This window comes from Microcaecilia unicolor, chromosome 1 (assembly GCF_901765095.1).
Source record: "Microcaecilia unicolor chromosome 1, aMicUni1.1, whole genome shotgun sequence".
NCBI classification, from domain to species: domain Eukaryota; kingdom Metazoa; phylum Chordata; class Amphibia; order Gymnophiona; family Siphonopidae; genus Microcaecilia; species Microcaecilia unicolor.
In genome coordinates, this window is record NC_044031.1 from 75,309,973 (window position 1) to 75,332,983 (window position 23,011).

Genomic DNA, 23,011 nt, shown 5'->3' on the forward strand with positions numbered 1-23,011 from the left:
AGAGAACGGTCGTCCTTAGGTCGTTTTGAGATGGTCGGTGATAATGGAAACAGAGGACGCTCATCTAAAAAATGACAAAATCCAAGCCATTTGCTCGAGGGAGGAGCCAGCATTCGAAGTGCACTGGTCCCCCTAACATGCCAGGACACCAACCGGGCACCTTAGGGGGCACTGCAGTGGACTTCAGAAAAAGGTCCCAGGTACATAGCTCCCTTATCTGGGTGCTCAGCCACCCAAAACCCACAACTGTACACCACTACCATAGCCCTTAGAGATGAAGGGGAGCACCCTACATGTGGGTACAGTGGGTTTCTGGTGGGTTTTGGAGGGTTCACATTTACCACCACAAGTGTAACAGGTAGGGGGGGAGGGCCTGTGTCCGCCTGCCTGAAGTACACTGCACCCACTACAACTGCTCCAGGTACCTGCATTCTGCTGTGATGGACCTGAGTATGGCATTTGAGGCTGGCAAAAAGAGTATTTTTAAAGATTTCTTTTTGAGGGTGGGAGGGGGTTAGTGACCACTGGGGGAGTAAGGAGAGGTCATTCCCCGATTCCCTCCGGTGGTCATCTGGTCAGTTTGGGCACCTTTTTGATGCTTGGTTGTGAAAACAAAATGGACCAAGTAAAAGGTCGCCCAAGTGTTCGTCAGGGAAGCCCTCTTTTTTCTATTATCGGCCAAGAACGCCCCTCTCCTAAGCACCCTCCAGTCCCGCCTTCGCTACACTGCCGACACGGCCCCCGTGAACTTTGCTTATCCCTGCGACGGAAAGCAGTTGAGGGTGCCCAAAATCGGCTTTCAATTATGTCGATTTGGGCGACCTTGCGAGAAGGACGCCCATCTCCCGATTTGTGTCGGAAGATGGGTGCCCTTCTCTTTTGAAAATTCACCCAATAGTGGAATTAGAAAAGGTTCAAAGAAGAGCAACCAAAATGATAAAGAGGAGGAACTCCTCTCGTATAAGGAAAGGTTTAAAGGAGATTAGGGTGCTTCAGCTTGGAAAAAAAGAGACAGATGAGGGGGATATGAATGGTCTACTAATCCTGAGTGGTGTAAAACGAGTAGACAGTAAAATCAATTTTTTTTTACCCATTCTAAAAGTACAAGACTAGGGAAAGTTGCATGGAAATACTTTAAAAAACAACAGGAGAAATATTTTTTCACTCAACGAATAGTTAAGCTCTGGAACTCTTTGCCGGAGGATGTGGTTAACAGTGGTTAGCGTATCTGGGTTTTAAAAAAAGGTTTGGATCAGGTTCTTGAGGAAATGTTCTATAGTCAGCTATTGAGACAGACATGGGGAAGCAACTGCTTGCCTGGGATTTGTAACATGGAATGTTGCCACGATTTAGGTTTCGCCTGCCAGGTACTTGCGACCTATTTCAGAACCAGGATACTGGGCTAGATGGACCATTGGTCTGACCCAGTATGGCTACTCTTATGTTCTTATGTCTCAAAGCTCACTGCTTTCCCAGGTAAACGGAAGGAGTCTCCATAGCGTGAAAGTTCATATTCATGTGTCTTGCGCCATAGGCTGCTCAAACCCAAGGCTTTTTGCATTCAATAGAGTTAGGGCAGTATTGGTGTGCCAATCACTTGTACTAATCATTAAGTTGGATTCTTGCCTACTGAGGCAGAGATAGTGCAGTTAAGCATCTAGTAAACTTAAACCTTAATGGCAGGCCCTCGAGCTTGTATTGTTCCAACCGTAGTCAATAACATCCAGTTTGACAAACAGGAAGAAAACAGGACTATTACATCCAGTTGACAAATTCTCTTGGCTCAAACCCTAGACGTCTCTTTGCCACACTGAACTCTCTCCTCAAAGTGCCTTCACCTTCAACCCCCCCCCCCCCCTCTCACTTTCCCCCAGACTCTGGCTGAGTACTTTCATGATAAGGTTTCACAAGATAACTTGAATTCTCAACCAGGTCACCTCCACCTCTCCTTCCCTTAGTCCATTCTCTCACCCTTCAACCCCTGCCTCCTTTTCTTCCTTTTCAGAAATCAATGAAGAGGAAACACACATCTTATTTCCTCCTCAAAACTAACTACCTGTTCCTCTGATCCTATTCCCACCCATCTACTTCACACTATCTCTCCTACCTGTCATCCTTTTTATCTGTCATATCTCAATCTTTCACTGTCCACTGCGACCGTTCCTGATGCCTTCAAACGTGCTGTAGTCACACCACTCCTTAAAAAACCTTCACCGGACCCTACCTGTCCTTCCAACTATTGCCCCACCTCCCTCCTTCCTTTCCTATCCAAGATACTGGAACGTGCTGTTCACCCGGCGTTTGCCTTGACTTTCTTTCATCTCAAGCTAGTCTTGATCCACTTCAATCTGGCTTTGCCCCCTTCATTCAACTGAAACAGCGCTTGCTAAAGTCTCCAATGATCTGTTCCTGGCCAGATCCAAAGGTCTCTATTCTATCCTCACCATTCTTGATCTGCGCATTTGACACTGTTGATCACAGCCTACTTCCTTGATACGCTGTCCTCACTTGGATTTCAGGGCTCTGTTCTTTCCTGGTTTTCTTCTTATCTCTCCCAGCGTACCTTTAGTGTATACTCTAGTGGATCCTCCTCTACTTCTATCCCACTGTCAGTTGGTGTACCTCAGGGATCTGTCCTGGGACCTCTTCTTTTCTCCATCTATACTTTTTCCCTTGGTAATCTGATCTCATCCCATGGTTTTCAGTATCATCTTTATGCTAATGATTCCCACATCTATCTCTCCACACCAGAAATCTCAGCAGGAATCCAGGCCAAAGTATCAGCCTGCCTGTATGACATTGCTGCCTGGATGTCTCAGCACCATCTGAAATTAAACATGACCAAGACTGAGCTTCTTATCTTTTCCCCTACACCAATCTCTCCTCTTCCCCCATTCTCTATTTCTGTGGATAACACTCTCATCCTTCCTGTCTCATCAGCTCGTAACCTTGGGGTCATCTTCAACCCCTCCCTCTCCTTCTCTTCACATATTCAGCAGACTGCTAAAACCTGTCGTTTCTTTCTCTATAATATCACCAAAAGTTGCCCTTTCCTTTCTGAGCACACTACCAGAACCCTCATCCACACTCTTATCACCTCTCGCTTAGACTATTGCAACTTGCTTCTCACAGGTCTCCCACTTAGACATCTCTCCCCTCTTCAATCTGTTCAAAGTTCTGCTGCACGACTAATATTCCACCGGTGTCATTATGCTCATATTAACCCTCTCCTCAAGTCACTTCACTGGCTTCTTATTCGTTTCCGCATACAGTTCAAACTCCTCTTATTAACCTATAAGTTAATTCACTCCGCAGATCCTCAGTACCTCTCCACTCTCATCTCTCTCTACATTCCTCCCTGGGAACTCTGTTCACTGGGTAAATCTTTCTTACCTGCACCCTTCTCCTCCATTGCTAACTCCAGACTCCGTTCCTTTTATCTTGCTGCACCATACGTTGGAATAGACTTCCTGAGACGGTACGTCAAGCTCCATCTCTGGCCGTCTTCAAATCTTAAGCTAAAAGCCCACATTTTTGATGCTGCTTTTAACTCCTAACCCTTATTCACTTGTTCAGAACCCTTATTTTATCATCCTCACTTTAATATTCCCTTATCTCTTGTTTGTCCTGTTTATCTGTCCTAATTAGATTGTAAGCTCTGTCGAGCAGGGACTGTCTGTTCATGTTCAAGTGTACAGCGCTGGGTATGTCTAGTAGCGCTATGATAAGTAGTAGTAGTAGTAACATCCACAACTGTTTTGGCCTCCTGAACAATAATAAAAAGCTTTGTCTTCTCCGTGGGACATCACCTGAAGCTTGGCTGGGCACATTAAAGCAAATCTGATAAGGAGGTTTGTCAAGTGCAAGCAGAGAGGCTCAAATACCCCTGCAACAAAGTTTGCATGTGTAAAACAACTCAGCTCTTAAAGATGAGATTATTAGAATACAGGTCAAGTTTGAATTTAGAAAAATTTGAAGTCCCATTAGTAGCCCATTGCAAAGCTCAGCATCATGTATTTCAAGACTTATGCTACAGCATCTTGGATCAAATACAGTGGCGATTACGTGGTGGAGACATAGATCAGATTTTAGTACAAACTGAACAAAGATGGATCTTCAGATGTAATTCCATCGAACCTCATGGATTAAACTAGACTGTCAAGTGGAAGGAAAAATTAATGTTTCTTACTTGTTAACTTTCTTTCCTTTAGTCCCAACAGATTAATCCAGAGACAAGTGGGTTATGTCCCCCTACCAGCAGGTAGAGATGGCTCTGCCATTAAAGGATACTGTGCAGGCAGCTTCACTTTTAGTATACTCGATACCAAAGCAGTAGGAGACCATATGTCACGACTGTGGTCGTCGTGACCCCTCTCTGACTCACCTTATGTCCCGATGGTCAGCTGCTGAGCTGGCTACTGTCTGCATTGTTTCTTTCCTGTGTGTGTTTCAAGTCTCACTTTGGGTTCAATGTATTTCCTGCCTCTGTCCTGTAGGGTTCCACTTCCTGTGTGTTTCAAGCCTCACTTTGGTGTTCAGTGTGTGTCCTGCCTCTATCCTGTTTATAAGGAAGTGGTGCACTTTCATTCAGTGCCTTTGCAATGCCAAAGGTCTCCAGGTTAGTCCGTGTGCAGTGAAGCACTTCTGCCTTGTTCATGGTCTGTGTGCCAGTGGGCACTTCTGCCTGATTCTTGTTGCTTTGTTCACAGCCTGTGTGCCCTGTGGGCACTTCTGTCTTGATTCCTTGTTTAGGGTGCCTGTGTGCACTACTGCTTCTGTTCTTCTCGGTCTGTTTGTGTGCTAGGTTCAGCCTCAGCCATAGTTCTGTTGTTTGTCTGTGCGGGTCAGCTTGTGTCTGCCTAGTCTGCCTTGCTTGTTCTAGTCCCTCTACCTTAGCTTCAGCCTTAGTTCTGTTGTTTGTCTGTGTGGGTCAGCTTTGTATCCTGTTTGTGTCTGCCCTGTTTGTCCTCAGCTGCAGTCCCCTTCCTGCTTGTCTCTGCCCTGTTTGCTTTCAGCTTCTGTTCCTGCCAAGCTTGTTTGAGTATCCTGAATCCTGTTCCTGCCAAGCTTGTTCCAGTATCCTGAATCCTGTTTCTGCCAAGCTTGTTTGAAAATTCTGAATACTGCTTGAGTATCCTGAATCCTGCTCCTGCCAAGCTTGTTCCAGTATCCTGAATCCTGTTCCTGCCAAGCTTGTTGAAAATCCTGAATCCTGCTTGAGTATCCTGACTCCTGTTCCTGCCAAGCTTGTTCCAGTATCCTGAATCCTGTTCCAGTCAAGCCAAGCCCATCCCTTTATCCGGTTCCAGCCAAGCCAAGCCTGGTAGTCCAGTCCTGCTTGGGGGGTTTTGCCTCCTGCTGCCGCTCGACGACAGTAGGCCAAGGGCTCACATTGTTCCAGAGTTTGTGACTGTTTAAAGCCTGGTACCGTGACTCCATAAGACCATACACAAACTCTTGCCTCTGTCCCATACCGGGAAGAACCAGTGGCAACTGTGGTCAATCAACCGCACACTTTCTCCTGCCTCCTCCGTTCATGGAAAAGACTCTGCAAGAAAGTTCAAAAATCAAGACATCAACATGCACACCATTTCATGCAAGGGCGGGCCTCTGGATTGATCCACTGAGACTAAAGGAAAGAAAATTAAACAGTAAGAAACATTTTTCCTTCCTTTTCGTCTCGCCGATCAATCCAGAGATAAGTGGGATGTACCAAAGTAGTCCCCAAGTGGGGTGGGAACGCTGAAGCCCCGCAGAACGGTACATCCAGCCGGAATAAAACTCAGTGCTGGAGCTGGGCTCTAGACCCAAAGTAATGGACCGAGCCCCTGAAACGGAACGAGGCCCGTTGCCCCAAGACAGAACAAGCAGCACCTGCCAGGGACAGGGAATAAACTCGCCCCCGTGAGGCGACGCAAAGGTCACCCTCCAAAAGAAGGACACTGCACCCACACTGAGAATGAGCAAGTTCCAGGAGAAACTAACAAGGCCCGACCGCCAGACAGCAAGAGGGTCCAACAGTCCACAACAAAGTAGCAAAACCCAATGTCTAGAAATGGAGAAGCTTGCCGGCGAGCGACAGAGAAAGGGGTGAGAGCCAGCCAGCAACGGAGCAAGACCTGAGGGCCATAGACGACTCATGTCGCCCCAGCCAGTGACAATCCAAAGCTCATCCACCAGAAACGGAGCCAGACGACCCTGAGGGGTGGAGCAAAGTCCGGAGATGGCGCAATGCCAGGCCAGTGTTAATAAATAAAACATGCTGCATAAATATAATGAGAAAATAGAAAGTTCCTATGGTCAGTGAAGTGCAAGTATTAAGGCAAAAGAACTATGCGTCACAAACCTGTGAAAATAATAAGGGAGTCATAGAATCAGCCTTGAGCTGGGTAGCCTTGTGTGAAACAGAAACAGTCTGTGCTAGGGTAGAAGGAATGCTGCTGACATTTGTAGATAAGAAAGAACAGACTTCAAAGAAAAGGGTTGCTGACGTGCAGGCATTGGGTGCAGCACGAATGTAAGTGTATATAAACTGAGGAGAATATATGTAACCTAAGCAAAGCAAAGAAAAGCAAAGCAAACATATATCTCTGTATTACTACTGAGCAAACATATATCTCTGTATTACTGCTGATCATATATATTGTGAGTATACTTTGCTTCCAGTATGATGTTCTCATACTGCCTCTGTCCAAGGGAGGACAGTTGAAAAAATAAAAATTTTTGATTATTCTTCTTTATAATAGGTGTCAGTTTCTTTGTTTACACACATATAAGGTGTAAATAAACACCAGATCCAGAGTAAGTATACGCAGGAAATCCAATACGTTACCGTTTAACTTTCAAAAAGGAGACCTTGATAAAATGAGAATGGTGAAAAAAAGACACTTAGAGAAGCTGCAATGGTCAAAAATTTACATCGAGTGTTCAAAAATACCATCCTGGAAGCCCAGGCCAAATATATTCCGCGTATTAAAAAAGGAGGATGGAAGACCAAATGACAGCTAGCATGGTTAAAAAGTAAGGTGAAGTAAGCTATTACAGCTAAAAGAAAATCCTTCAGAAAATGGAAGAAGGAACCGACTGAATATATTAAGAAACAGCATAAGGAATGTCAAGTCAAATGCAAAGCGGGTCTTTGAAAAAAAAAAAAAGATTGTGTTGGAGGCAAATACACATAGTAAATTTTTTTTTAGGTGTATTAAAAGCAGGAAACTGGCAAAAGAATCGGCTGGACCGCTAGATGACAGAGGAGAAAAGGGGGCAACCAGGGAAGACAAAGCCATAGCTTCGGTCTTCACTGAGGAAGATTTGGGAGAGATACAGGTGCCAGAAATGGTTTTCAAAGCTGTCGACTCAGAGAAACTGAATGAAATCTCTATAAACCTAGAGGATGTAATGGGGCAATTTGACAAATTGAAGAGTAGCAAATCTCCTGGACCAGATGGTATTCATCCCAGAGTACTGATAGAATTGAAAAATGAACTTGTTAGTAATATGTAATTTATCTTTAAAATCGAGCGTGGTACCGGAAGATTGGAGGGTGGCCAATGTAACGCCGATTTTAGAAAAGGTTCCAGAGGAGATCCAGGAAATTATAGACTGCTGAGCCTGACGTCGGTGCCGAGCAAAATGGTAGACACTATTATATATAACAAAATTACAGAGCATATTCAAAAGCATAGCTTAATGAGACAAAGCCAACATGGATTTAGTGAAGGGAAATCTTGATCCAACAATCTATTACATTTCTTTGAAGGGGGATGAACAAACATGTGGATAAAGATGAGCCGGTTGATATTGTGTATCTGGATTTTCAGAAAGTGTTTGACAAAGTACCTCATAAAAGACTCCAGAGGAAATTGGAGAGTCATGGGATAGGAGGTAGTGTCCTATTGTGGATTAAAAACTGGTTAAAAGATAGAAAGACAGTAGGGTTAAATGGTCAGTATTCTCAATGGAGAAGGGTAGTTAGTGGGGTTCCCCAGGGGTCTGTGCTGGGACCTCTGCTTTTTAACATATTTATAAGTGAGAGATGGGAGTAACTAGTGAAGTAATTAAATTTGCTGATGACACAAAGTTATTCAAAGTTGTTAAATCGCAAGAGGATTGTAAAAAATTACAAGAGGACCTTACGAGACTGGGCGTTTAAATGGCAGATGATATTTAATGTGAGCAAGTGCAAAGTGATGCATGTGGGAAAGAGGAACCCGAATTATAACTACGTAACGCAAGGTTCCACGTTAGGAGTCACAGACCAAGAAAGGGATCTAGGTGTTGTTTATATGTTGAAACCTTCCGCTCAGTGTGCTGCGGCGGCTAAGAAAGCAAACAAAATGTTAGGTATTATTAGGAAAGAAATGGAAAACAAAAATAAGGACGTTATAATGCCTTTGTATCGCTCCATGGTGCCACCACACCTCGAATATTGCGTTCCAATTCTGGTCGCCACATCTCAAAGATATAGTGGAATTAGAAAAGTTACAGAGAAGAGTGACGAAAATGTTAAAGGGGATGAGACGATGTCCCTATGAGGAAAGGCTAAAGCGGCTAGGGCTCTTCAGCTTGGAGAAAAGGTGGCTGAGGGGGGATATGATAGAGGTCTATAAAATAATGAGTGGAGTGAAACGGGTAGATGTGAAGCGTCTGTTTACGCTTTCCAGAAATACTAGGACTAGGGGGCATGCAATGAAGCAACAAAGTAGTAAAATTAAAACGAATCGGAGAAAATTTTTCTTCACTCAACATGTGATTAAACTCTGGAGGTAAAGGCGGTTTGGACGGCTTTTGAAAGGAAAAGTCCATAGACTATTATTAAAATGGACTTTGGGAAAATCCACTGCTTAGCTCTGGGATAAGCAGCATAACATGTGTTGCACTTTTGGGGGATTTTGCCAGGTATTGGTGACCTGGATTGGCCACTGTTGGAGACAGGATGCTGGGCTTGATGGACCTTTGGTCTGTCCCAGTATGGCAATACTTATGCACTTATGTGGCTTAACAATGCTTTTATAAGGTAAGTGCACTCTATTATACTTCTATTCATTGATAGTTTTCTGAAAAACCTGTAAATTATACAGCATAGACCCTGCTCTACTCACAGAAGCAATACAAGGCAAGTTCCAATGTCTTTATTTCTCATATTTGGTTTATATGTCACTTTAGTGGGTGAAGTGCAATATTTTCATTGTTTATCACACAACTAGCCACAGATTTTAATAAATAATACACCCCTGAGAACTATATAGTTAATAATAGTTCTCAGGGGTGTAGAATAACTATATAGTTCTCGGGGGTGTATAATATATTAAAATCTGTGGTTAGTTGTGTGATAAACAAGGTGTATAAAGAGCAGACAGCATGACCCAACAAGAGGCAGCCAATCAGATGCCACATGGAAGGCCAGCAGGTACTGCAAGAGCAGATAAAGGTAACAAGCAGTCACCCAGAGTCAGCCTGGCTGCCACATTCTCCAGCTGAGGTTGGCAGAGAATGGGTAAGTGAGCAGGTGCTGTAGATTACAGGAGACACCTGCAGAGCATGGAGGAAAAGCAGCAGGCCTAGGCTGACTGCTTGACGGTGTGCTCCTATCTGAAGTCACCAGAGGAACATCAAGGTAAAATTATGTATAATCATACCTGATAATTTTCTTTCCATTAATCATAGCTGATCAATCCATAGACTGGTGGGTTGTGTCCATCTACCAGCAGGTGGAGATAGAGAGCAAACTTTTGCCTCCCTATATGTGGTCATGTGCTGCCGGAAACTCCTCAGTATGTCGATATCAAAGCTCCATCCGCAGGACTCAGCACTTAGAGAATTACACCCACGAAGGGACACTCTGCCCAGCTCACCACCGCCGAAACGGGGGAGGGGAATTAACCCAGCTCATCCCCACACAAGTGGGGGAGGGGAATCCGTCCAGCTCATCCCCGCGGAGCGGGGGAGGGACACCACACCCGCCGATGCGGGGGGATCTGGCTTATCCTGCAACCGCAACCGCGGGAGGAGCTGACTGACCCTAACACCGCCGAAGCGGGAGGGGTACAAAGCTGCCCTACAGCCGCACGAAGCGGGAGGGAGTGCCGGCAGAATTTATGTCTCAATCCAGCCCCGTAAAACGGAGGGGAGAGGAATGCAGCAGCTCACTGTAACACAAACTCGTCTCAACTCTTGAAGAATCCAAGTGAAAGAAGAACTTGAACACGAAGTCCTCCTGAAGTAACTGAAGGCTAAACTTGAACCTAAAATTCAACCAGAATATAAACAGTACAGATATCTGGGAGGGGCTATGGATTGATCAGCTATGATTAATGGAAAGAAAATTATCAGGTATGATTATACATAATTTTACCTTCCATATCATCAAGCTGATCAATCCATAGACTGGTGGGATGTACCGAAGCAGTACTCACCCAGGGCGGGACATAGAAATCCCTGACCTCAACACTGAAGCTCCAAACCGGGCCTCCGCCCGTGCAGCCACAGTCAAACGGTAATGCTTGGAGAATGTATGAGCCGAAGCCCACGCTGCCGCCTTGCATATCTCTTCCAAGGAGACGGATCCGGCCTCTGCCATCGAGGCCGCCTGAGCTCTCGTGGAGTGAGCCTTCAGCTGGATAGGCGGCACCTTCCCCGCGACCACATAAGCCGCTGCAATGGCTTCCTTGACCCATCTTGCCACTGTAGGCTTAGCAGCCTGCAGACCCTTACGAGGACCTGCAAACAGGACAAACAGATGATCCGATTTCCGGAAATCATTGGTCACTTCCAAGTATCTGATGATGACTCGTCTCACATCCAGATATTCAAGAGCGGAGTACTCCTCTGGGTAGTCCTCCCTACGAAAGGAAGGGAGACAGAGCTGCTGATTCACATGGAAGCGAGAACCAATCTTGGGCAGGAAGGAAGGCACTGTGCGAATAGTCACTCCTGCCTCAGTGAACTGCAGAAAAGGCTCTCGACATGAGAGCGCCTGGAGCTCGGAAACTCTTCTGGCTGAAGTGATAGCCACCAAAAAGACTGCTTTCAACGTCAGGTCTTTCAGAGATGCCCTCGACAAGGGTTCCAAAGGCGGCTTCTGCAATGCTCTTAGCACCAGGTTGAGATTCCACGCAGGCACCACTGAGTGCAGAGGAGGGCGCAGGTGATTAACTCCCTTGAGAAAGCGCACCACATCTGGCTGCGAAGCCAGGGAAACACCCTTCAGGCGGCCCCTGAAGCAAGTCAGAGCCGCTACCTGGACTTTAAGGGAACTGAGCGACAGGCCTTTCTCCAGACCTTCTTGCAGGAACGCCAACACTGAAGAAATTGGAGCAGTGAAGGGAGAAAGTGAGCCTGCTTCACACCATGCTGCAAAGATACGCCAAACCCTGGCGTAAGCAGTAGAAGTAGAGCGCTTCCTCGCTCTCAGCATAGTGGCGATGACCATGTCTGAGAAGCCCTTCTTCCTCAGACGCTGCCGCTCAATAGCCAGGCCGTAAGACCAAAGGGAGAGGGATCCTCCATCACCACGGGACCCTGATGTAACAGGCCCTGCTCCACTGACAGCCGCAGAGGATCGTCGACTGAGAGCCTGAACAAGTCCGCATACCAGGGACGTCTGGGCCAATCCGGACCCACCAGGATTATCCTGCCGGGATGCTTTGCCACCCGGTCTAGCACCCTGCCCAACATGGGCCAGGGCGGGAACACATAGAGGAGCTCTTGTGACGGCCACTGTTGGAGAAGAGCATCTACTCCCAGGGATCGAGGGTCCCGTCCTCTGCTGAAAAAGCGCGGCACTTGGCCATTGGCCGATGACGCCATCAGATCTAGGCTCGGCTGGCCCCAGCGCTTCGTGATGTCCAAGAACGCCTGAGCAGATAGTTGCCACTCTCCGGGCTCCAAGGTATGGCGACTGAGAAAGTCCGCCTTGACATTCATGACTCCGGCAATGTGGGCCGCTGAAAGCTGCTCCAGGTTCGCTTCCGCCCACTGGCAAAGACTCATAGCCTCCTTGGCTAGAGGGGCGCTCTTGGTACCCCCCCTGGCGGTTGATATAGGCCACAGCCGTGGCATTGTCCGACAGGACCCGTACAGGCTTCAACACCAGTACCGGGATGAACTCCAATAACACCAACCGAATGGCTCTGAGTTCCAGGAGGTTGATAGACCACGTGCCTCTGCAGGAGACTAGAGCCCCTGCGCTGTCCTTCCCAAGCAGTGGGCTCCCCAGCCCATCAAAGAGGCGTCTGTCGTGACGACAATCCACTCCGGGGTCACCAGAGGCAATCCTGCAGACAACTTGTCTGTCTGCGTCCACCAGCTCAGCGCCTTGCGCACTGCTGGGTCCACGGGAAGGCGCACAGCATAATCCTCCGACATCGGAGTCCAGCGCAGCAGCAGAGATAGCTGTAGTGGTCTCATATGAGCCCTGGCCCAGGGCACTACTTCCATCGTGGCCGTCATAGAGCCCAACAGCTGCACGTAGTCCCAAGCCCGAATAGGAGAGGCTACTAGGAACTAGTCCACCTGAGCCTGAAGCTTGACAATCCGATTGTCTGGCAGGAACACTCTGCCCACTTGGGTGTCGAATCGAACTCCCAGATACACCAGGGACTGAGTCGGACGCAGCTGGCTCTTCTTCCAGTTGATGATCCATCCCAGGGAGCTCAAAAGAGCAACTACCCGGTCCATAGCTTTGCCGCACTCTGCATAAGAGGGGGCTCGGATCAACCAGTCGTCCAGATAAGGATGGACTTGTACTCCTTCCTTTAGCAGGAAGGCCGCTATGACCCCCATTACTTTGGAAAAGGTCCGCGGAGCAGTAGCCAACCCGAAAGGGAGGGCTCTGAACTGGAAGTGTCGTCTCAGGACTGTAAAACGCAGAAAGCGTTGGAGAGGAGGCCAGATGGAATATGCAGGTACGCTTCCTTGATGTCCAAGGAAGCCAAGAACTCTCCTGCCTTCACTGCCGCTATAACAGAGCGGAGAGTCTCCATGCGAAAGTGCCTCACTTTCCAGGCCCGATTGACCCCTTTGAGGTCGAGGATAGGCCGGACAGAACCTCCTTTCTTTGGAACCACAAAGTAAATGGAGTAACGTCCCTTGCCAATCTGATTTTTGGCACCGGAACGACCGCACCCAGGCGGATCAGGTTGTCCAAGGTCTGCTGCACTACCACAGCTTGACCGGAGACTTGCAGGGAGAGAGTACAAACCCGTCTCTTAAGGGTTGGCAGAACTCTAGCTTGTAGCCGTCTCTGATGACTTCCAGCACCCACGCGTCTGAAGTTATAGTGGTCCACTCGCCCAGAAACGAGGACAGCCGTCCTCCAATCTGCACTGGGGCGTGGACCAAGGCCCCGTCATTGGGTACGAGACCCTGGGGGAGGACCGGAGGGAGCACCTCCGGGACGGCGGTCTCTGCGAAAGGAATGCTGCTTGGGGGAGAAATTCCTCTTGAAGGAAGAGGGGGCAGAGGAACCCGACTTGCCCGGGCGGGTACCGATGGGCTTCCTGCAACCGTCCTCTGGAGGTATCGGGACGAGTACTAACCCGAGCCCTGACCTCTGGTAATTTCTTGCCCTTAGACGTGCCGAGATTGGTCACGATTTTGTCCAGCTCGACCCCAAAGAGCAGCTTGCCTTTAAAAGGCAATCTAGCCAGGCGGGATTTAGAGGCGTGGTCAGCAGACCAATGTTTCAGCCAAAGCCACCGCCGCGCAGAGACTGTCTGAGCCATGCCTTTAGCTGAGGCTCTCCAGACATCATACAGCAAGTCTGCCAAATAGGCTAAGCCCGATTCCAGGGCCGGCCAATCAGCCCTCAAGGAATGATCCGAGGGGGAAGCCCGCTGCACCATAGTCCGGCACGCCCTGGCCACATAGGAGCCGCAAACTGAGGCCTGCAAACTTAAAGCAGCTGCCTCAAAGGACGACCTTAAGGCCGCCTCCAATCTTCTGTCTTGGGCGTCCTTTAGGGCCGTGCCACCTTCCACCGGCAACGCCGTTTTCTTAGTCACCGCAGTGATTAAAGAATCCACGGTAGGCCACAGATAGGCCTCACGTTCACTCACAGCCAAAGGATAGAGGCGGGACATAGCCCTAGCCACTTTAAGGCTCGCTTCCGGGACATCCCATTGAGCCGCAATTAAGGTGTGCATGGCATCATGCACGTGGAAGGTTCTAGGCGGGCGCTTCGTCCCCAGCATAATGGCAGAGCCAACAGGGGCTGAGAGAGAGACATCCTCCGGAGAGGAAATCTTCAAAGTGTCCATGGCCTGTAACAACAGGTTGGGCAAATCCTCTGGGCTAAAAAGCCGCGCTGCAGAGGGGTCATCCGCTCCATCCGAGCGGGGATCTATCTCCTCCAAGGAATCCGCAAAGGATCGTTGGGAGACCTCAGACACGCTGCCCTCATCTACATCGGAGGAGACAAAAGTCCTCCAAGGCCTGGAAATCAACCCGAGGGCGTTTACCTCTGGGAACCTCAACCTCTTTATCAGAAGAGGGAGCAGGGGCAGCGTTTTGCATGAGGAAAGCCTGATGCAGCAGCAAAACAAACTCGGGGGAGAAACCCCCCAGACTGTGCACTTCCGCAGCCTGGGCAACAGCCCTAGACGCACTCTCAACCGGCGCTCGCAATAGCGGGGAGAGACATGCTGCGCATCCAAAATGGCGTCCGGCGCGAAACTCCGTGAAGGAGCCGCGCGGGAAGAACGGCGCTTAACTTTAGCCGCTTTTGTGCCGTCGCCCAAATTAAGGGCGTTCATGGCATTAATGTCTCCAACCTCAAGGGCGGCCCCGAAGAAGCCGTCCGAGCCGCGTGGCCGGCCAAGATGGCGGAGGCGAGGAGCGGGGGATGGGCGTTTATGGCGGGAAAAAACCGCCACGCCGGAGGAACGACCGGGACATTCATCGGTCACTAAACTATCACCCATCAAGGGCGAATCAGGTTGTAAAACCCCCGCATCCCCTCTAGAAGCGCTCCAGCGATCCGGGGAGCGACCCTTTGCGCCCTCGCCCTCCGACGCCATTGCCACGAGGAGAAGAATCGGGGAACCCCCTGCCCGCTATAAAAAGGTAAAATTACCTGCTTGCCGCTCCGAGCTGTAACGAACTGGTGTCCCAGTGAGTAGCTGCAATGAACGTTTAAAGAAACGTCGAATTAAACGCCTTTAAAGACGTTTAAAAATATATATATTTTTTTTTTAAACGGAGCCAGCGGGAGGGGGGAGAAAAGGAGGGACCTGGCACCACCAGGTTTGCACTTGCTCAAAAGAGCCCTCAACCCCAGGCCTCAACAAAACCTAAGGATTAGGCTTGGAGGCCTAGCCAGAGCTGCTGCTGTGTGTGACCACCACATGCTGAGATAGAGAACATACAGGAGTTTCCGGCAGCACATGACCACATATAGGGAGGCAAAAGTTTGCTCTCTATCTCCACCTGCTGGTAGATGGACACAACCCACCAGTCTATGGATTGATCAGCTTGATGATATGGAAATTTGAAATTAAGGGAGGCTATACCCTTCTGGCTTGCCTGCAGGAGACTGTGAAGCAGAAGGGAAAAATACAGTTGGGCAAACCTGTACTGTACATGAGCCTCACTCTGAAGAAAAGGGAGAGACCATAGTTGTTGGTCCAATTAGATGAACACTTCATTCATTCTAACTCCCCCACCCTAGCATGCCGCCCTATGCCTACATACGGATGGGAACATTGGCAGCAGCTCACCAAAGTACATGTAGCCACCCAAAGGCATACCTGCTTTACCCCACTGCCTATCCCCCACCTCCTAGCTACAGTGCACATACTCCACAGAGGTCATCATGCCATCCTCTGTCCCCATGGCCACCTCAGTTCACACAACACCTGTGCACCGCATAGTCAGCGCATCCCCCCACCCCAAAATCTGGCTGTTACCACCTGTCACAGGCTATGTGAGAAGCATTGCATGTCATTAAAAATTATGTATGTGATGCCAAGAAGCCCCATCACCTGAACCCTATCTCCATTAACTTGTTTTGCAGAAATTTCAGCATCCACCGTGTTCTTGAGGTGCTCATCACGCACCACTACAGGTAGATATGCCAGGAAGACCCAGGCCTCATAACACTGCACCCTTATAACAGCTCTGTGCTGGATCGAAGCATGAGTATGCAGCTATCCTTATTACAGTGTGCCCACAGCCCCCCATATCTACTAGAATGTGTTGCAGCCAACCCCAAACTTATGAGATGACATGGAAAGGGAGGGGGAAGGAAGGGGAAAGGGATGTTGGGCTATGCCTTGAGAAGTGGGGACTGTTAAAGGACAAGAGGGATCTTGATGAGAAGGGTTGAAAAGCCAAGTGTGACTGATGGGAAGAGATAAGGGAAAAGGGTGTTTGATGAAGGTGCGAAGGAAGTCAAGATGCCTGATAGAGAAGGGGGCAGAGTGAAGAAGTAGAAATGCTCAACAGGGAACAGGGGGAAGGAGAGAAAGGAGGACAAGAGGATTTCCTGATGAAAAGGGAACACATGATGGGGAAAGGGGGGGGGGGGGGGGAGTTGGATACTGTGGAGACACAAGAGAAGAAGCACCTGATAATGAACAAGTTGGGTTTTGATAGTGAAAACAGGGTAACTGATGAGAGAGGCATGATGTTTGGGGGGTAGCAGCAGATCAGGGTCTTAAAAGTGGCAAGGCCTTGAAGGAGAAGGCAGAAAAAAAGATCTGTACAAAGAAAAAACACATGCAGCCAGATTCCCTTACTGGCCTAAAATTGTATCCATCTACTCAATCATTTATAAATGCCACACACAGACCAGATTACACACTTGTAGACACACCGTTGTCCACAGCCCACACCTGCAGACCTAGTCTCTACCATTCTATTTAATCTACTGTGTGGAGAAACACTAGTATTTATATTTACTTTACATAATTCTGAAATTTTCAGCACATAATTACAGGGGCATGTTAGCAGGAATACATGAGAAATGCAATACTGAGACCTCAAAAAGATTACTGACCTCCACAGTAAAGCACTGGGTCTCGTTTTCCTTCCACACTGTAATCAGGTAAGAGCGCTAGCAGTAGCCCAAACTGAAGCATAAACATCTCTGTACTACCTATATGTGAAAATAAAAAAACATGTCAGCATTATCTGCTTCTTACATGTTCTATAAAAACATGCATGTTTACTTCACGAACAGACTCACCAAAAACTTTTAACTGTTGACAGTATACTATTATTAGAGCTATCTAAGTATGATCAAATGAAAGGGAACAATCTGCAGTTATGTCATAGTTCACAAGAACCAGAAAAAATTATCTGAGGGAGACCTGTTGTGGTTGCTAACGCTCAAGTTTTATACCCCAGGGCATTCTGACCATTTTGACAAAATATACCCTGGCCTGTTTTTCTTTCCCCCTCTCATACAATATCCTCTCTCCTTTTCCCTCCCTCTTCCAGAACTCTCATCCCTGGCTACCCCACCGTCAAATTCATACCTGATGCTGCCCACCTACTACAACAATCCCACAGCTATCCTCGTCAATAACCCGCCCCCCGTCCACAAACAAACTTCAAGTTCTCGCACTCTGCTGGCTCCGGGGCCGGGCTAGCCAAAAAGAGGGAGTTACGTCAGAGGAGGAGGGCGGGACGCCAGTGAAGGAAACAGGAAAGCTAGCTTGTGTGGGATCCCGCCTGCCTGTCGCGGGCGGGCTGAAAGACGAGTTGAAACAGAAGTAGAGAGTTGCACGGGAACGGGGTTTGCGGGAGTCCCGCGGGGATTGAGATAGTGCCTGGGGAGTTTCTGTGGGAGTGTACAAGCCTCTCGATGACCACCCACCCAGGCTTCTCCCTTCAATAATTCAGTGCAACCACCGCACCTGCTTTACATACTAACCCATGCACAGGCCAGCCAAGCCGCCAGCAGCAGTATCAGAGGTCACCTGATTTACTGGCGCATGCGTGTGGTGGCTTCCAGTCCACGCACGTGCAACAATCGCACGTGCAGGTCGTGAAATCCACGCGCCACTACAAATTAGGTCAGGTGATAAGTTCTGAAGTCGCTAACCCGTGCGTACATGTGTCAAAAAAGAGGTTTGCTGCATCAAACCGGGTAGAAACCAAGTGCGCCTGCGGTGGCTTATTAAAGTGAGGATTCGGAGGACTTGTTCCACACTGCTGGTTGTTTGCCACCACCAAAGCGGTAAATGTTAAATATTGCATCGAGAGTTAAGATCGGTAGCGATGCTAATTGCATAACTCTCTCTCTCTTTTTTTTTTTTTTAATTCGCACCGGTTCTACTAATAATTGTAACCATAAAATGTATGCATAGACTTGGAGATAGAGTTAAGGGCAGACTGGGGCAAGCATAGGTTATAGGTAGAGCATGAAAAAGCTCCTCTTAATATAATTTAGGCCACATGAAAAAGCTCCTCTTATAATGTAGGCCAACCAAATAAAAGATCTACCTTATATGTATGGGTGGTAATAAAGTTACCGATTACATGGATTAAGTTAGTTCAATAAAAAGAAATATCACTTTATTATTGTTTATTAATGCCTCTTTCCCTGCTTTAAAATATCCTGACAGGCAAGCATACCACTTTATCCATGTATATTAACTGTAGCAATTCAAGGGCCACTTTTATTAAACCATATTAGTGATTCGTGTATGGCGCATTAGCTGTGCCAGGAATCAATAGCACAGTTTAGAAAAGAGGCCCTAAATGAATGCAGCCCAAGTGAAAGTTAAGCATTAACAGTGACAGCTGAATAGAATTTATTTATTTATTTACTATATATTTATATCCCAACATTATTCAAGGCAGGTAACAATGGTCACATACATCGACTTAGGTAGCAGTTGCAATTGTATGAAAATGAAACGTGATCAAGATCATTTATTTTTATTTATTTATTTGTTACATTTGTATCCCACATTTTCCCACTATTTGCAGGCTCAATGTGGTTTACATAGTACAGTAAAGGTGTTCGCCAAGTCCGGTAGAGAAACAAATACAAGGTGATGTGGTCGCATAAGGTTCACGAGTTTCGGGCGTAATGGGGATAGAAGAGAGGAAGGGTTATGTGGTGTCCATTACATCATGTATCAGAATCCCCTGAAGAAGCCTTGGTGAAATGAGTGCCTGTTGGGAATCCAGCACTTTATACATAAGCTAAGTGTCACTGAAAATTATTTACTGCTTTCAATTGAAGTTTTTGCAATTTGCAAAATTTATAAAACATGTGAAGGTTTGAAAGAATTTTGAAAAAATTTAACTGAAAAAATATATATTTTTAAATATCGTGGTTAAGAAGTTTTTAACGGACCCTTTTACAAAGATGTGCCAAAAACTGGCCAGCAGTGCAAGCACATGTTTTTGGTGTGCACTGGACCCTTATTGTACCATGTCTGGGGAAAAAGGGATTATTTTAATGTGCCGGAAATGGACGTGCGGCAAAATGAAAACCATTTTCGGCCCGAGACCTTATCGCCACCCGTTGACTTAGTGGTAAGGTCTCACATGCTACCTGGGTGGTAAGCATACAGCACGTTCCAACTGCCGTTTACTGCTGGGTAACATAGTAACATAGTAGATGACGGCAGAAAAAGACCTGCACGGTCCACCCAGTCTGCCCAACAAGATAAACTCACATGTGCCATTTTTTGTGTATACCTTACCTTGATTTGTACCTGTCTTTTTCAGGGCACAGACCGTATAAGTCTGCCCAGCACTATCCCCGCCTCCCGACCACCCGCCCCGCCTCCCACCACCGCGGTAGAAAATAGAAAATATTTTCCACTGTTTGTTTTCAGCCCGTTCCAAAGTCAGAATTACTGCTCGGGGCATGTAGTAGCTGGGTAGTAATGCCAATTTGGTGCATGCTGGACTTGTGTAGGCCCTTATGTATCTTTGTAAAAGGACCCCTAAGTTAATCAGCGTGATTAAAGTTACATTGGCTGGTGAAAATGGAGGTTTTTCAGACCAGTGATTGAGTCATCGCTAAAAGCAGTTATTCATGGTCCACAGTTCAGTTTGTGGCAAAAAAATCTCCCACCTTACTGCCTGTGAATATTTTTTAGTGCTGTGAAAACATTTTTGAAGAGGACTTCCTTCCACTGTTGGAGTTACAGTATTTCTTTTGATATTTGTGGAAGATTATTTTGCCATTACAGTGCAATCCGCTTAAGTGCAAGGGTCTGGGAACCAAAGAAATACATGCAGTTAACTGAAGCGTGCACTTAACCGTTGTGACCCAAAGAAGCTTGACATCTGATAAACATATGTACAGTACTGTTTATTATACGTACAGTATACAGTCTCTGTTAACTGACAGGCTTACTTGAAGTAATCAGTCATAGTCCTCTGTACACTATTGTGTCTGTGAGTTCCATAGACTACGTCTGCAGATGGTAAAATCTGTCATAGCACTGACATCCAGTGACCTCCAGATAGGCCCGCAAAGTGTTGAGACTCTCCAGTGCTCTTGCAAAAGTGACAGGAGGAGATTGTTGAATTTTGTCAGTGTGTGCCTTGCTGCTCATTTCATCATCAGCCGTTGCCTGTGTGTAGGCTGTAAGGATTATGAGGCTGTCTTACCCTGGTTAGGCCCCTAGAGGGCGCTGACCCCCCTAAAATGTCCAGGGAGAAGGGCTAGGTGAGTCAAAGGGGAGAAGGGAGAGGAGAGCTGAAGAAGAGAGCTGGTGGCTGGAGCTGGAGATCCCCAGGTGAAGTACTGGCTGAGCCCTTTTGACTTGTGGTGAACTGGGTGCAAGGCAGGGAAGCTGGCTGGGGTAAGAAGGCCCTAGAGTGCCAGGATAAGAACTATGTGTTCAGAGAGCTACTGTGTGTCCCAGATGCCAAGGCTGTGTTTAGAACAGTGAAGAGAACTACTGTGTGTCCCAGATGCCAAGGCTGTGGTTAGAACAGTGAAGAGGTACTGTGTGTCCCAGAGTTAATATTGAGAAGAGACTGGGTGTCCTGGACTGAGCTAGTACTGAGCCAAAATGCCAGTGGGAAAAGGGCTCAGGGGGAAGAAATAAAGGGACATGGGACTGTGCAAGAAGAAATGTTTAAACTGGAAGATTGCACTGAGAGGAAGAAAGGAAATGGTTAAGCTGGAAGAACTGTTGAGCTTGTGAAAGTGTTTTAAGCTAAGAGAGGTGTGCCCCATGGGCTGAAATAAAGATTTGTATGGAAGAAATCCTGTTGATAAGACCTGACTCTATTTGCTTTTTTTGAGAACCAGGTCACCCCGAGTAAAAAGGGGTAGGATCTGAATTTGCATAAAATCTGCATACTAAGAACCAGCTCACCCTGAGTGAAAGAGGGACCTGGGAGCCTGAGGTGAGAGCTCCATCCTCATAATTCTTCACAATTAACCTCATCATGTTTACAAATGGTGGCAGTGGTGGGATTTATACTGAACATCCATGTGGGAGCAGTTGGATTCCGGTTCAAAAACAGATGAGGGGTTGGCGTGAGATGGAGATGTCCTTGGAGGTTCCAGAGGCGGTGGTTCCAGAAGCCCGTCGAGGGGGCCAACACTAGCAAAAGTACTTTGCTCACCTACCCCAGGTAAAGGGTACCTAGGGGGGAGGTGAGAGTGGATACGTAAGTGAGAACTGGAGGTTTGGGAGTGGCTGTAGGGGATGGAGGAGGCCACAAGACCCTCCCTGGGAGGGGAGGCAGACACACAGGGAGGTGCAGCACAAGTGAGGGGGCCAGGAGAGAAAACAGGCCACACTTGGATGTTGTTTTTGTGATTGTAGGCTGCACCCCATCGGAGGGCCAGGAAGGATGGAAGCCAGAGAAAAGTTCAAGCCGGAGAGGAGAAGGCCAGAGCACTCACCAGAGTCAACTACCGCTGGACAGGAGCTATTAAAGCTGGACATTATGAACCAGGTTTTGGGACTTGCAGGGGGAGGGTCGAAAGGGACCTACTGCAGGGGACCCAGCCTGGGGGAGCATGGTAAAAAGGCGGGCACCCTTTTTGTGAGAGGGAAGGGCCCGGGCCATGTGTGGTGCTAAGAGAGGAGTCGTCAGGTGACCCCTTTCTCGGAGGGATCGTGGTAAAGTCTGATGCCCCGGGAGGTAGGAGGTGGCTGCAGAGGAAGGGTCAGACAGGACCGGCTGCGGGTAGGCACCTCAGGTCCTCCGGGAACGGGGGGGGAAGGGCCAGGCCATGTGAGGCTAAGGAGAAAGATAAGGGACCTAGGCGAGCTAGGTGACCCCTCCCTCGGAGGGCTCATGGTATTGGCGGGCGCCCAAGAGGCGGGAGGGGGCTGCGGGAGAAGAGGGTCAGGTAGGGCCCGCTGCAGTGAAAACCTCTCAGGGCCTGGTGAATGGGAAGGGCCCGGGACCATGGGATGTGCTAAGAGGGGGATGAGGAGCCTAGATGGGGGGGGGTTGGTGAGACCCAGGGATAAAAAAAAAGGAGCCTGAAAAGTGTACCCTCATGGAGGAATTGCTGCTCCTCAGTGGAAAAGGCTTAAAGAGTTGCTGAGGTTGAGCAGCAATTATCTTAAGGGTGGGGGTATGTAAGGATTATGAGGCTGACCTACCCTGGTTAGGCCCCTAGAGGGCGCTGACCCCCCTAAAATGTCCGGGGAGAAGGGAGGGGAGAGCTGAAGAAGAGAGCTGGTAGCTGGAGCTGGTGGCTGGAGCTGGAGATCCCCAGGTGAAGTACTGGCTGAGCCCTTTTGACTTGTGGTGAACTGGGTGCAAGGCAGGGAAGCTGGCTGGGGTAAGAAGGCCCTAGAGTGCCAGGATAAGAACTATGTGTTCAGAGAGCTACTGTGTGTCCCAGATGCCAAGGCTGTGGTTAGAACAGTGAAGAGGTACTGTGTGTCCCAGAGTTAATATTGAGAAGAGACTGGGTGTCCTGGACTGAGCTAGTACTGAGCCAAAATGCCAGTGGGAAAAGGGCTCAGGGGGAAGAAATAAAGGGACATGGGACTGTGCAAGAAGAAATGTTTAAACTGGAAGATTGCACTGAGAGGAAGAAAGGAAATGGTTAAGCTGGAAGAAC

The 23,011-nt window shown here is 48.0% G+C and overlaps 1 protein-coding gene across 4 annotated transcripts in view; it reads right to left on the bottom strand.

Moving 5' to 3' along the window:
- CNPY1 (canopy FGF signaling regulator 1) overlaps nt 1-23,011 on the bottom strand; it is a 177,382-nt gene that overhangs the window by 146,843 nt on the left and 7,528 nt on the right. The window contains exons 1-2 of one of the 4 annotated variants that reach the window (XM_030198508.1): nt 17,567-17,636; nt 16,997-17,095 (exon numbers count right to left, since the gene is read on the bottom strand). In XM_030198508.1, coding sequence (XP_030054368.1) covers nt 16,997-17,084 — 88 coding nt within the window. In that variant the 5' untranslated portion in view covers nt 17,085-17,095; nt 17,567-17,636. Of the gene's footprint in view, nt 1-16,996; nt 17,096-17,185; nt 17,446-17,477; nt 17,637-23,011 lie in introns of those variants that run through there. The other 3 variants (XM_030198501.1, XM_030198485.1, XM_030198492.1) reach the window with 3 other exon arrangements.